The 14,844-nt window shown below is 40.8% G+C and overlaps 1 protein-coding gene across 2 annotated transcripts in view; it reads right to left on the bottom strand.

Annotated features, from left to right (window-relative positions):
- Positions 1-14,844, bottom strand: part of FAM126B (family with sequence similarity 126 member B) — an 83,594-nt gene that overhangs the window by 21,069 nt on the left and 47,681 nt on the right. For both annotated transcript variants that reach the window (XM_025405014.1, XM_025405013.1), the window contains exons 6-7: positions 13,083-13,163; positions 10,381-10,496 (exon numbers count right to left, since the gene is read on the bottom strand). In XM_025405014.1, the coding sequence (XP_025260799.1) occupies positions 10,381-10,496; positions 13,083-13,163 (197 nt within the window). The remainder of the gene's footprint in view (positions 1-10,380; positions 10,497-13,082; positions 13,164-14,844) is intronic.

A 14,844-nucleotide genomic window follows, 5' to 3' on the forward strand; every position in this document is an offset into this window, starting at 1 on the left:
GTTGCTACAATTTTTTTTCTTTTTTTTTTAATTAGCAGGACATGGTGGTAGTCCCAGCTACTCAGGAGGCTGAGGCAGGAGAAGCACTTGAGCTCAGGAGGAGCACCTGAGCTCAGGGGTTCTAGGCAGCAGGCTGCAGTAAGCCATGATCATGCCACTACACACCAGCCTGGGCAACAAAGCAAGACCCTGTCTTAACAAAAAAAGAAAAAAAAGAAAGAAAGAAAAATATGCAGAGCTAAAGCATATGTGGCTTCGGGGGAAAAAATGTATGTGTATTCCTGATAAAGTTGGCTATATAAAAAACTAAAACATACAGCAAAAACAAATAAATACCAGAATGCCATATCACTCTTTATACCCATTAAGATGACTACAATCAAAAAGATGGAAAATAAGTGTGAGAATGTAGAGAAACTGGTATCCTCATACACTGTTGTAGAAACGTAACATGGTACATCCACTCTGGAAAGAAGCATGACAGTTCCTCAAGAAGTTAAGTGTTGAATTACCATATGACCTAGCAATTCTATTCCTAAGTATATACTAAAAAGAACTGAACATGTACATTCACACAAAAATTTGTGAATGCATGTTCAAAACAGCTGTTGTGGTCTAAAATTCATGTTGAAACTTAATCTTCAATATGGTGGTATTAACAGGGGAGGCCTTTGCAGCTGGGCGAGGTGGCTCACGCCTGTAATCCCAGTACTTTGGGAGGCCGAGGCACGTGGATCACCTGAGATCAGGAGTTCAAGACCAGCCTGGCCAACACAGTGAAACCCTGTCTCTACAAAAAAAAAAAAAAAAAAAAATTAGCCAGGCATGGTGTTGCGCACCTGTAATACCAACTATTCAAGTGGCTGAGGCAGGAGAATCACTTGAACCCAGGAGGCAGAGGGTGCAGTGAGCCGAGATCGTGACACGGCACTCCAGCCTGAGTGACAGAGCTAGACTCTGTCAAAAAAAAAAAAAGAGATGGGGCCTTTGGGAAATGATTAGGTCATGACAGCTCTGCCCTCCTGAATTTGATTAGCTAGAAGGTACCATCTATGAGGCAGAGACTATGAGCCCTTACTAGACACTGAGTCTGCTGGCACTTTAAGCTTGTACTTTCCAATCTGCAGAACTGTGAGCAATACATTTCTATTGTTTATATATTACCCAGTCTAAGGTATTTTGTTATAGCAGCCCAAATAGACTAAAGAGAGCAGAGTTATTCATAATAGCCAAAAAAGAAAAAATAGAAATAACTCGAATGTCCACCCATTGATGAATGGATAAATAAAATGTGGTATATCTACACAATGAAATATTATTTAATTATAAAAAGAAAGTACTGATACATGCTACCACAGAAACAAACCTTGTAAACATGCTAAGTGAAAGAAGCCATACACAAAAGGCAACATATTGTATGGATCCACTCATGTAAAATGTCTAGTAATAAAAACCACTCAATTGTATGCTTTAAAGGGGTAAATTTTATTTTTAATTTTTATTTTTTTGAGACAGAGGCTCGCTCTGTCGCCAGGCTTGAGTGCAGTGGCGCAATCTCGGCTCACTGCAACCTCCACCTCCCAGGTTCAAGTGATTCTCCTGCCTCAGCCTCCCAAGTTGCTGGGACTACATGCGCCCAACACCATGCCCGGCTAATTTTTTTTTATTTTTAGTAGAGATGGGGTTTCATCATGTTGGTCAGGATGGTCTCAATCTATTGACCTTGTGATCCACCCACCTTGGCCTCCAAAAGTGCTGGGATTACAGGCGTGAGCCACCACGCCTGGCCCTTTTTTTTTTTTTTTTTGAGACAGAGTCTCACTCTGTCACCCAGGTTGAAGTGCAGAGGTGCAATCTTGGCTCACTGCAACCTCTGCCTCCCAGATTCAAGTGATTCTCCTGCCTCAGCTACCCAGTAGCTGGGATTACAGGCATGCGCCACCACACCTGGCTAATTTTTGTATTTTTAGTAGAGACAGGGTCTCACCATGTTGGCTAAGCTGGCCTCAAACTCCTGGCCTCCAGTAATCCACCTGCCTCAGCTTCCCAAAGCGCTGGGATTACAGGCATGAGCCACCGCGCCTGGCTCCCTAAAGGGGTAAATTTTATGGTATGTGAATTATATCTCAATTCAAAAAATAAATGTAAAGTCAATAATTAACTGAAAACATGCAACATGAAAAACCAGTGTCACTTCCTCAATATTCAAAGAACTATTGCAAGTCACTAAGAAAAAAAAAAATACACAGCTCAATAAGAAAAATGGGGCTGGGCACAGTGCCTCACATCTATAATCCCAGCACTTTGGGAGATCGAGGTGGGAGGATTGCTTGAGCCCAGGAATTTGAGACCAGTCTGGGCAATACAGTAAAACAAACCTCTCCCACTAATCGGCCAAAAAAAAAAAGGACACAGGACATGAATACGCAGTTCACAGGTAAAGAAAAACAATAATGAATAACAATGTGACACCAGTTTTTAACTATCAGATTAGTCAAGATTAAAAACTTTGAAAATAGTATTGGCAGTTAGTAGGAGGAAAAACTCTCAAACTACTAGTAGGACATTCAATTGGTATAGTTGTTTTGGAAAGGGTAATTTGACAATACCTACTCAAACTAAAAAAGCAGACATTCTTTTTTTTTTTTTTGGAGATGGAGTCTTGCTCTGTCACCCAGGCTGAAGTGCAGTGGCGCGATCTCAGCTCACTGCAACCTCCACCTCCCGGGTTCAAGAGATTCTCCTACCTCAGCCTCCCAAGTAGCTGAGATTACAGGCACCTGCCACCACGCCCAGCTAATTTTTGTATTTTTAGTAGAGACGAGGTCCACCATGTTGGCCAGGCTGGTCTCGAACACCTGACCTCATGATCCACCCACCTCGGCGTCCCAAAGTGCTGGGATTACAAGCATGAGCCACCGTGCCCGGCCACAGATATTCTTTAGCATAACAATTTCACTGCTAGGAATTTATCCTACAGATACTTTTTGTGCTCTCACCCAAATATATGTACAAAAAATGTGTTCCCAGCAATATTGTTTATAATAGCAAAAAACTGAAAACAATCTAAATTTACGCAATAAGAGATTGGCTAAAAATTGATGATACATAAATAAAACGGAATAATAACTCATCATTAAAAAGAATAAGATATCTATGTGCTGCTAGAGAAAGAAATACAATTTTTTTTTTTTTAGGAGATGGGGTCTTGCTTTGTTGCCCAGGTTGGAGTGCAGTGGTGCAATCATAGCTTACTGCAGCCTCAAACTCCTGGGCTTGATCCTCCAACCTCAGCCTCCAGAGTACCTAGGACCATAGGCATGTACCACCACACTCAGTTTCTTTTTTAAAGAGATTGGGTCTTGCAATACTGTCCAGGCTGTTCTTGAAGTCCTGGCCTCAAGTGATCCTCCGACCTCAATCTATGCACTAGGATTATAGGCATGAGCCACTGTGTCCAGCTCAAGATTTATTCTTTAAAAAGCTGGGCTGGGAAGCTGAGGCAGGAAAATCGCTTGAACTAGGGAGGTGAAGGTTGCAGTGAGCTGAGATCACGCCACTGCATTCCAGCCTGGGTGACAGAGGAAGACTCCGTCTCAAAAAAGAAAAAAAAGAAAAAAAAAAAAAGTCTGGGCATGTACGCCTGTAATCCGAGCACTTTGGGAGGCCGAGGAGGGCGAATCACAAGGTCAGGGGTTCGAGACCAGCCTGACCAAAATGGTAAAACCCCATCTCTACTAAAAATACAAAAATTAGCTGGGCATGGTGGCGTGTGCCTGTAATCCCAGCTACTCAGGAGACTGAGGCAGGAGAATCGCTTGAACTTGGGAGGCAGAGGTTGCAGTGAGCAGTGATCATGCCACTGCACCCCAGCCTAGGTGACAGAGCAAGACTCCGTCTCAAAAAAAAAAAGTGAAAACTTACCAGCTTGGCAGGTTGGCTGAATTGCATGCAGTTTGCTGCTATGTTTGTTTTGTTGTTGTTGTTGTTTTTGAGATGGAGTTTCGCTCTTGTTGCCCAGGCTGCAGTACAGTGGTGCGATCTCAGTTCACTGCAACCTCTGCCTCCTGGGTTCAAGTGATTCTCCTGCCTCAGCCTCCCGAGTAGCTAGGATTACAGGTGCCCACCATCATGCCCGGCTAATTTTTTGTTATTTTTAGTGAGACAGGGTTTCACCATGTTGGTCAGGCTGGTCTCAAACTCCTCACCTCAGGTGATCCACCCACCTCAGCCTCCCAAAGTGCTGGGATTATAGGCATGAGCCACCATGCCTGACCTGTTTGGGTTTTTATCAGCTCATGAGTGGTGGCCAGTAGCCTGGCCATGTGATCAGGCAGAAACGTAATATAAAACTGGCCTATTAAAGGGGTGTCTGTATGGAAAAAAACAGACATATGGAAACCACTATGGGAATCTGAAGACTGCATAAGTAGGATATGTCAATGCACATCAGGAGAACCTCCTTCTAGAATCAGGTGACTGGCACTTATGGGCAAATATCCCTGTGTCGTCACCTGGTGTGATCACTTGGGTCCATGAAATGAGTGGACATGGTGGTACTGCAGCAATGCAGAGATGGGTTGAATTTAGACATATTCTTTTTGTACCTTCTGAGGCATAAAATGCCAATAACACAGACAAAGACTGCAGATGGCTATGGGGCACATTCCTCTAGGGGAAGGCCCTGCACATAGCTGGCAAGCTGAACAGATGCCAGCAGTCTCTGGAGGCCACAAATGGGTCCTGACAGGAACAGACACTCTGCATTAGGTTTTGCTTATCAGACTGTGGATCAAATGCTCAGAGTACTGTAAGAGGACCAGAAGATACTGTACCCATATGGACTGCTTAGTTACATTTTTGGAGCAAGAAACACACTTTAAAGACCAAAAGTCCAACAATGGGCAAAGAGACATCCTCAGGGTAATGGAACAAGCAATTGCATGGAATGAAAGCAATTGAAAAAGAAAATAATTGGAACAATCAAATGAGATATTTTTGGTCTAAAAGGCGGGGGTGAGATACAGGCATGAAGGGCTGGCTTATGGGCCTTCATGACTGTGTACTTAACCTGAGCGGGGCCAAGGGAGGGCCAATTATCACTGGAGAGATTCCTCTGTTTTTCTGGGGGATGTGGGAGGAGGCAGTGGAGAGATGATGCTGGGATAGTCATCATCACTATTCTGTTCTTCTCATAGTGACAGAAGGTGGTGGTATTACTATACTTTTTTCCCTTCTTTTCCACATCACCTCAACATTTTTTTTCCCCCACCTAAAGCAGTGGTTGCAGTACCAGTGCTGCAACTGTGGGTGCAAGGAGCAGAGATGATTCCTAAGCAAAAAAACTGGAACTACACCTTCAGATCTTTATGTCAGAATTCCTAAAGGCCTGATGGGCTAGGCTGTACCTTCATTCCATCTGGCAAAATTAGGATTGACAGAGAATGTATATTTATCGCCTAGTTGTGATAGCATATTAATTCTTTATATAAATCTACCCTACATCCTTGGGAGTGAATTGATGGGGAGGCACTTGCTAGTCAGTTTTGCTGCCAGAAATAGAGACCAACACGATGGCCAAACCTAACCTCTCTCCAAAGGAGGAGAGTTTGAGTATAAATGAAGAAAGAAATAGTAGCTGAGATTTTTTATTTTTTATTTTATTTATTTATTTATTTATTTATTTTTCTTTTTTTTTTCTGAGATGGAGTTTCACTCTGTCGCCAAGGCTGGAGAGCAATGGCGTGATCTCGGCTCACTGCAACCTCTGCCTCCCAGGTTCAAGCGATTCTCCTGCCTCAGCCTCCTGAGTAGCTGGGATTACAGGCATGCGCCACCATGCCCGGCTAACTTTTGTATTTTCAGTAGAGACAGGGTTTCACCATCTGGTCTCAAACTCCTGACCTCGTGATCCACCTGCCTCAGCCTCCCAAAGTGCTGGGATTACAGGCGTGAGCCACCGCACTCGACTATTTTTTTTTTTTTTTGAGATGGAGTCTCACTCTGTCACCCAGGTTGGAGTGCAATGGCGTGATCTCAGCTCACTGCAACCTCTGCCTCCTGGGTTCAGGCTATTCTCCCTGTCTCAGCCTCTTGAGTAGCTGGGATTACAGGCACCCACCACCGCACCTGGTTAATTTTTTTTTTTTTTTTTTTTTTTTTTGTATTTTTAGTAGAGATGAGGTTTCGCCATGTTGGCCAGGCTGGTTTTGAACTCCTGACCTCAGGTGATCCACCCACCTCGGCCTCCCAAAGTGCTGGGATTACAGGCATGAGCCACTGTGCCCGGCTGAGATTTTTTTAAATGAATAAATGAGTTGTGCAATGTGGGAAATACATCAGCACCCTGGAAGAGGCTCAGAGCAAGAGATGATACTATTAGCTCAATTATACTAGCTGCCTGAAAGAGTAAAAGTCATAAGTTTGTGAGACCACTCCTGCTTTTAGAACTTAATAAGGTTGAACAGAAGTCTGTAAACTTGAGTGACTTCTCTCTGGGAGATATTTTGGTCATATATGATGATGAACTGGGGTAGCTGTTAATGACTGACTGGTACTCTATGAATGTGCCAGTATCTTTGGCTCTTATTTTTCAGGTTTCATTTACTGCCATCCTGTGACATGGTATAATATTGGCATTGTTGGTAAGGTTATAATATCGGTCATATGTATTGGAAATTGAATTGAAGCCTCCTTCGAATGAATACTAATAGAACATGACTTGCCTGAGGAGGAAGTAGATTTAGCTAATCAATAGCTAATTTCTACAACAAATAGTTCTGCACAAGTTTACCATGAGGTAGGTCAAGAAGAGAGGTGAGGTAATCATATTTGTGCAAAAATATGAAAATATATGCAAACATTAAAGGACGAATTATTTATTTAAATCTATCTGTAACCTACACTGGTTCCTCCAAATGTTAGGCATATTCATAATGATAGTATCTGTCATATAAATGCTATACTAAATGTAAATGCCCAGATAAACAAGATCATTTTTGAGCCTTGGCCAAAGACCAGGAGACAGCCTATATAATAAATATAGGTGTTTCTCGACCTATGATGGAATTGCATACCAATAAACCCATTGTAAATCGAGAATATCATAAGTAAAAAATGCATTTAATACATCTACTCTACTGAACATCATAGCATAGTCCAGCCTACCTTAAATGTGCTCAGAACACTTACATTAGCCCTACAGTTGGGCAAAAATCATCTAACACAGGAGGGTGACGCCATGGGCGGGGCGGAGCGTCTGGGATCCGCTGGGAGCCTCGGATCCCCGACAGTTTTGCAGAACACTGATATCTATGGACTCTAAAAATGGACTTCATTTAAAGAAACCCACGGACCATTAATGGACAAAAACATGAGTCAATATGTATTGTGGCATTCAAATCCTAGCACTTTGGGAGAGCATCAAGTACCACGTTTTTGAAGACCATGGCCTATCATCATTATGCATTCAAGATTTGAGTTTGAATAACCTCATCAAGACTTAGATCTTCTTCAAAAGCTTCAAGTCTCATCTGCATTAAAGCTCTCCATTGAACCCTCTCACAAAAGTACAAGCTTAAAGGGACTAAAATCCATTCATACATTCCATTTTATATCCCTTCCTCTGACTTCTCTTCAATTTCCTTGGCTTCTAGGGTGCTTCATATTGCTTATGTTCCTTTAGACTAGAGCCAAGGAGACAGTGCTTTCCAAAAAATGTGTTCTGTGGCCATAAGTTTTCATTGATAGAGAAGCATAAATTTAACATGATGAATTTAGAATTAGGACTTTTATGGTATCCTATAAAAAGTTGAGTTAACAGGCCGGGCACGGTGGCTCCTGCCTGTAATCCTAGCACTTTGGGAGGCTGAGGCAGCTGGATCCCCTGAGGTCAGGCATTTGAGACCAGCCTGGCCAAACATGGCGAAACCCCATCTCTACTAAAAATACAAAAATTAGCCGGGCGTAGTGGAGGGTGCCTGTAATCCCAGCTACTTGGGAGACTGAGGCAGGAGAATCACTTGAACCCAGGAGGCGGGGTGTGCAGTGAGCTGAGATCGTGCCTCTGCACTCCAGCCTGGGTAACAGAGCAAGACTCTGTCTAAAAACAACAAAAAAAGTTGAATTAACAATAAGGAAATTAGGACGAAGTGGCAAAAATATTTTGGGTTACATTATACTCTCAGAAGCTATATGGTTTAGAGAAAAGGGTCCCCAACCACAAAAGTTAGTGGTTCTTATTCTGTCTACCTCGTACTAGGTATATGGTAACTGATAAAGTCACTTAACCTCTCTGAACCGTAACTTCATCATCTATGAAGTGAATCTGACATTTTCCCCCCGGCCTACCTCACAGGGTTGTTGTGAGGATCAAATGAAATAATGTACATGAAAAGACATATATAAAATGTATAATACAGACAGAGGGTCCTGTTACATAGTTGGAAGTCATTCCCTCAGATCTTGGGTCTAGGAAGGTAGGTGATTTAAACTCACTGAAAGCATGTACCATATTCAGATTGGATACATGGTAACAAGGCTATATTAAATTTTTTTCTCTGAGTTGAGTCCCTAAAATACTATCATGGGCTGATTCTAAGAAGGAGCACGAATATATATTCCCCTAAAATTATAGCTTAGCATTGTTAATGCTCTAGAGCAGTTATCAGAGTTATATGTTGTAACATATTAGTGATTTGTGAAACTTTTTTACTAAAATGTGACCCTTATTTTTCTTTTAAAAAAAAAAAAATCATCTAACACAAAGCCTATTTTATATTTATCATAAAATTGAGTATCTCATGTAATTTACTGACCGCTGTACTGAAAGTAAAAATGAGAAGGGTTGCATAGCTACTTGAAGTACAGTTTCTACTGAATGCATATTGCTTTCATACCATTGTAAAGTTGGAAAACCTTAAGTTGAACCATAATAATTCATGGGCCATCTATAAACTGGCCTTCCCCAAAGAGAGGTCTGGCATTTGCTCCTAAGAAGTTAATCTGTGTCATATCTGATAAAGAGTCTTTGTTTAGGGCAGGGACTGGTAACACCAGAACTTAGGGCTGGACTGACCACATCTGACTTTCTTAGGTAGGAGTTGGCCATGACAGAAAGAACTACCATGTCGATTTAAGGTGGTAGCTCTGGGTCACACTGCATCAGTCCACATGGAGGCTGAGATCAACAGTGGGCAATCAACCTAATCAATCATGCCTACATAATGATGCCTCAATAAAAAAAACTCTGGAAACCAGAGCTTAAATGAGCCTCCCCCATTACCAGTACTTTGTGTTTACTGTCATACACTGATGCCAGGAGGTTGTAATGTATCCTGACTTCAGGGGAAAGAACAATAGATGCTTTGTGTTTTAAACACTTCATATTCTACTACATGTGTCTCTTTTGGCTGATTTTAATCTGTATTCTTTCCTTGTAATAAACCATAACTGTGAGTATAATGGCTTTCAGTGAATTCTGTGAGTCCGTCTAGCAAATTATCAAACAAGAGTTTAGTTTTGGGAACTCCAAAAACTTTCAATTTAGTCAGAAGTGAGGGCAATTTTGGAACCTGTCCCTGAAACTCTAACTTCAGGAACGAATCCCATTCTACAACCAAGAAAGCAAGGTATACAGAGTAGATAAACTGCCTGAGGGAAAAATTTCTAAATTGCAGTACTAGAAATATGAATCCTGATTTGACTGACTGCACGTTCACTTTTTAAACTGCTTTATACAAGATGACCATAACATAATACCAAACGTTAGAAAATGGGTATTTCATGACTATGATGTATTTACCTTTTGGACTCTTCTCATACCAAACTTGAATTGAAGTAATTATAGTTAACTACTAAGCATAAGTTAACAATTGTTAGCTGAGTGCAGTGGTGCATGCCTGTAATCCCAGCTACTCACGAATCTAAGGTGGGAGGATCATGTTGAGGCCAGGAGATCAAGACCAGCCTGGGCAACATAACTAGACTCTGTCTCTAAATATATAAATAAATGGGCCAGGTGCAGTGGCTCATGCCTATAATCTCAGCACTTTGTGAGGCTGAGGCAGGAGAAGTGCTTGAGGCTAGGAGTTCGAGACCAGCCTGGGCAACATAGCAAGACCTTTCTCTACAAAAAATTTAAAAAAAAAAAAAATTGGCCAGGCATGGTGGTGCATACCCGTAGTCCTAGCTACTTGGAAAGCTGAGGTGGGAAGATCACTTAAGCCTGGGAGGTCCAGGCTGCAGTAAGCCATGTTTGTGCCACTACACTCCAGCCTGGGTGACAGAGTGAGACTCTGTCATTCATTCATTCATTCATTCATTCATATATTCATGCATACATACATACAAGTTGGTACTATATACAGTTTTGACCATTACCGGTTCTGTGCCGTGAATGTTTCCCTCTGAGGATGAAGATCACTATAAACAACTCTGATGAGATCATGCTGACACAATGCCCCTTCTGTCAAAGCCATGGATCCAATTGTTGAAGGCTACAAAAATAAGGTACAGTATGAGACGTGTCTCTACCATGAAGTAAAAATCTGTATCATGTAATAATATTTAATTTTCTTTTCCACAAAAGGCAGTTTTAGATCATTTATTCTTCTCATTCTTCACAGAAAACATTCAGAATCTTTCAATTCTCAATTACATAAATTATATAGCTTCTTTTGGAAATTGTCTGTAAAATATAAAACTAAAAATATTTTTAAAAGGTTATGTAATAAATCTATATTTAAAGGAGTAAGAAAAGTTGCTGAAAAAACTAAAGGTTAAAAATACATCCATTTTGATGTCTATATTTCAGAACAGAGTACAACTGCTTATAATTATACAAACAATATTAAATACTATAATCAAATATCTATCTTTTCTTTTGAAACACAGTCTTGCTCTGTCGCCCAGGATGGAGTGCAGTAACACGATCTTGGCTCACTGAAACCTCCGCCTTTTGGGTTCCAGCGATCCCTGTGCCTTAGACACCCAAGTAGCTGGGATTACAGGTACCCTCTACCACGTCCAGCTAATTTTTGTACTTTCAGTAGAGACAGGGTTTCGCCATGTTGTTGGCCAGGCTGGTCTCAAACTTCTGACCTCAAGTGATCCACCCACCTCAGCCTCCCAAAGTGCTGGAATTACAAGCATGAGCCACCATACCCAGCCCAGATGTCTCTTTAATACTAACATCATTGAGTTCGTGTTTCTAAAGTTAGAAGAACGATCCAGGCTGGGCGCGGTGGCTCACGCCTGTAATCCCAGCACTCTGGGAGGCCGAGGCGGGCAGATCAAGAGGTCAGGAGATCGAGACCATCAAGGCTAACATGGTGAAACCCAATCTCTACTAAAAATACAAAAAAATTAGCCGGGCTTGTGGCACGCACCTATAGTCCCAGCTACTCGGGAGGCTGAGGCAGGAGAATCGCTTGAACCCAGGAGGCAGAGGTGGCAGTGAGCTGAGATCACGCCACTGAACTCCATCCTTGGTGACAGAGCGAGACTCTGTCTCAAAAAAAAAAAAAAAAAAAAAATAGAAGAACCATCCATTCATTAATACTTTACTACTCTCCATTTTACTTTATAACATGATACACAGAACTTAATTAAAATCTATTACTCAGAAATACATTGTGCTAAAATGATTCCTGGCTAAATGGGAGACATTCTATTTTAAACACAAAACAAAGTCCCAGGGAATTAATTAAGCAAATTAATAGTGCAAAGAGCTATGAGATGGTCAGGATACTGTGTGTTGACAGGAAAATAGAATATAATTTTTAGACTACTAGTAAAGTTTCTCTAAATGTTATCCTCACAACTTAGTGTAGCAACAATAAAGGCCACTGCAGATCAGAAGTTTGATTCATAACAGTTTCTTATTGGATTTTACTTAAAGACAGAAAGCAGAAAAAGTTCAGCTCAACAGGCATCATTTACCTACATGATTATCAGTGTTCTCGAATTCTTCAACCAAATAAATATAAGCTAAAAAGTATAATGTACTGAACACCTAGAATGCAACAATTAGATTCCTTTAAACTGAAATATAACAGAGTGTCAACATTCTTTTAAGTAGTTATTTTCCTAGAATAATAAAGAATAACAAAAACAAATCAATCTAAGGTGATTTCTAAGTAGTACAGAAGACTTTAAAAATTAAAGAATATTTTTAAGGCTTACGATTTTAAAAATTAAAAATACAAATATAAAAAAATTAATGAATTTTTTAAAAATTCATAAAAGATTAATGAAAGTAAAAAATGATACTGGTAGAGCCGGATGCGGTGGCTCACGCCTATAATCCCAGCACTTTGGGAGGCCAAGGTGGGCGGATCACAAGGTCAGGTGTTCGAGATAAGCCTGGCCAACACGGTGAAATCCCATCTCTACTAAAAATAAAAAAATTAACGGGCATGGTGGTGCACGTCTGCAGTCCCTGCTACTGGGGAGGCCAAGGCAGGAGAATTGCTTGAACCCAGGAGGCAGAGGTTGCAGTGAGCCAAGACTGCACTACTGCACTCCAGCCTGAGGGACAGTGCAAGAGTTTGTCTTCAAAAAGATACAGAAGAATAAAAAAACAAAAAGAACTAGAGAAAATGTTTCATTATTTTCTGCCTCTCTTGTCACAGCTCAGTCTTGTAATAACAAACATCCACTTTTTTGTTTGTTTTTTGAGAAAGAGTCTCGCTCTGTAACCCAGGCTGGAGTGCAGTGGCGCAATCTTGGCTCACTGCAAGCTCTGTCTCCCGGGTTCACGCCATTCTCCCGCCTTAGCCTCCCGAGTAGCTGGGACTACAGGCCCCCGCCACCACGCCCGGCTAATTTTTTGTGTTTTTAGTAGAGACGGGGTTTCACCGGGTTAGCCAGGATGGTCTCGATCTCCTGACCTCGTGATCCTCCCGCCCCGGCCTCCCAAAGTGCTGGGATTACAGGTGTGAGCCACTGCACCCAGCACATCCACTTTTAAGAAGTAAATCAGTAAAGATATTTTAGGAATATTTATCTCTGATAAGAAACTGACTTTTTAATTTGTTACTCAATATAATTTAAAATAATTCCACCTTTCCAATGTTACTTACTTCATGGTATATTGAAGGCTTGGATAAGGAGGGGATAGTGAAAGACAGAACTTTATTGTTCCCATCTTTATCAGCAATTTCCTATAGCCAAAAAATATACAAAGATAATGAAATAATCACAGATCTACAAGAAATAATAATTACTTTCTTAATTTACAGACTATATGACTGGCAGTAGGAAGATTTTTCAGAAATAGTAATGGATAAAAATATTACCACCCTAGTTTATATTTTCTAACTTATTAGCAAATTTGTACACTTTGGTAGTAGAGTTATAATCCACAGAATCCACAGAGAGATAGATATTGAGTACAATTCTATACAAAATCAAATACAATATGACAGCAAAGACATGAGGCAGGCAAACAAATGAATTTGATGTTAAATTTACATACAGGATGGGAAGATTACAAGTGATTAGATCTTTTAGTAAAAACACGGCTATGCTAAACAGATTAAAATGAAAAAACCAAGAGATCCACACTTATGAAAACAAGAAAAACACATTAATTTAATACAGAATGAATTTTTTCCAGCTTTACTGAGGTATAATTGACAAATGAACATTATATATTTGTGGCATAAAACATGATGTTTTGATATATGTATACACTGTGAAATGATTAAAATAATCAAGCTAATTAACAAACACAACACCTCAGTTATCCTTTTTTTAAAAATGGTGAGAACATTTATCAATGAATCTTGAATAAAAGATTCTTACAATCATTTAGCAATAAACGAATGACCTGAAATAAGCCACAATTAATAATTATATTGGGCCAGGTGTGGTGGCTCAGGCCTGCAATCCCATCACTTTGGGAGGCCAAGGCAGTCAGATTGCTTGAGCTCAGGAGTTCAAGACCAAAAAAATACAAAAAAATACAAAAAAATATTTTTTCTACAAAAAAATACAAAAAAATACAAAAATTAGCTGGGCATGGTATTGCAGGCCTGTAGTCCCAGCTACTCAGGAGGCTGAGGTGGGAGGATCCCTTGAGCCTGGGAGGTGGAGGTTGCAGTGAGCTGAGATCACCCAATGCACTCCAGCATGAGTGACAGCATGACACCCTGTCTCAAAAACAAACAAACAAAATGATTATTAGTCTAAGTCATTAAAAATAAATTCATATTTAGGTAATTTTTACTAAGCTACAAGAAAGTTCTTGTGATTTTATTAAAAACACTTTCTTTTCATAAAAAAGACAATGGACAACGGTATCCTTCATTTCTCCATCTCCGGCACCTCCAAAATTCCTGTTATAAATAAATATGTGTGGCCAGGCGCGGTGGCTCACGCCTGTAATCCCAGCACTTTGGGAGGCAGAGGCGGGCGGATCACCTAAGGTCAGGAGTTCGAGACCAGCCTGGCCAACATGGTGAAACCCCGTCTCTACTAAAAATACAAAAATTAGCCAGGCACGGTGGCAGGCAGCTGTAATCCCAGTTACTCAGGAGGCTGAGGCAGGAGAACCCAGGAGGCAGAGGTTGCAGTGAGCCGAGATCACGCCATTGCACTCTAGCCTGGGGGACAAGAGTGAGATGTCGTTTCAAAAAAAAAAAATATATATATATATACACACACACACACACACATGCCTACAGACGACGACAATCAGAGGAGTGAAAACTGCAGCAATCCTTTTCCCCACTGTCTTATTTTTGTCTATTTCCCTTACAACTCATGTTAGCATACATCACTGGCATAAAATCCATAGAGAGAAGACTGCCCTTACTAGACCTACATGGCAGTAGTCAGAGA

Source organism: Theropithecus gelada, chromosome 12 (genome assembly GCF_003255815.1).
Source record: "Theropithecus gelada isolate Dixy chromosome 12, Tgel_1.0, whole genome shotgun sequence".
Lineage (NCBI taxonomy): Eukaryota > Metazoa > Chordata > Mammalia > Primates > Cercopithecidae > Theropithecus > Theropithecus gelada.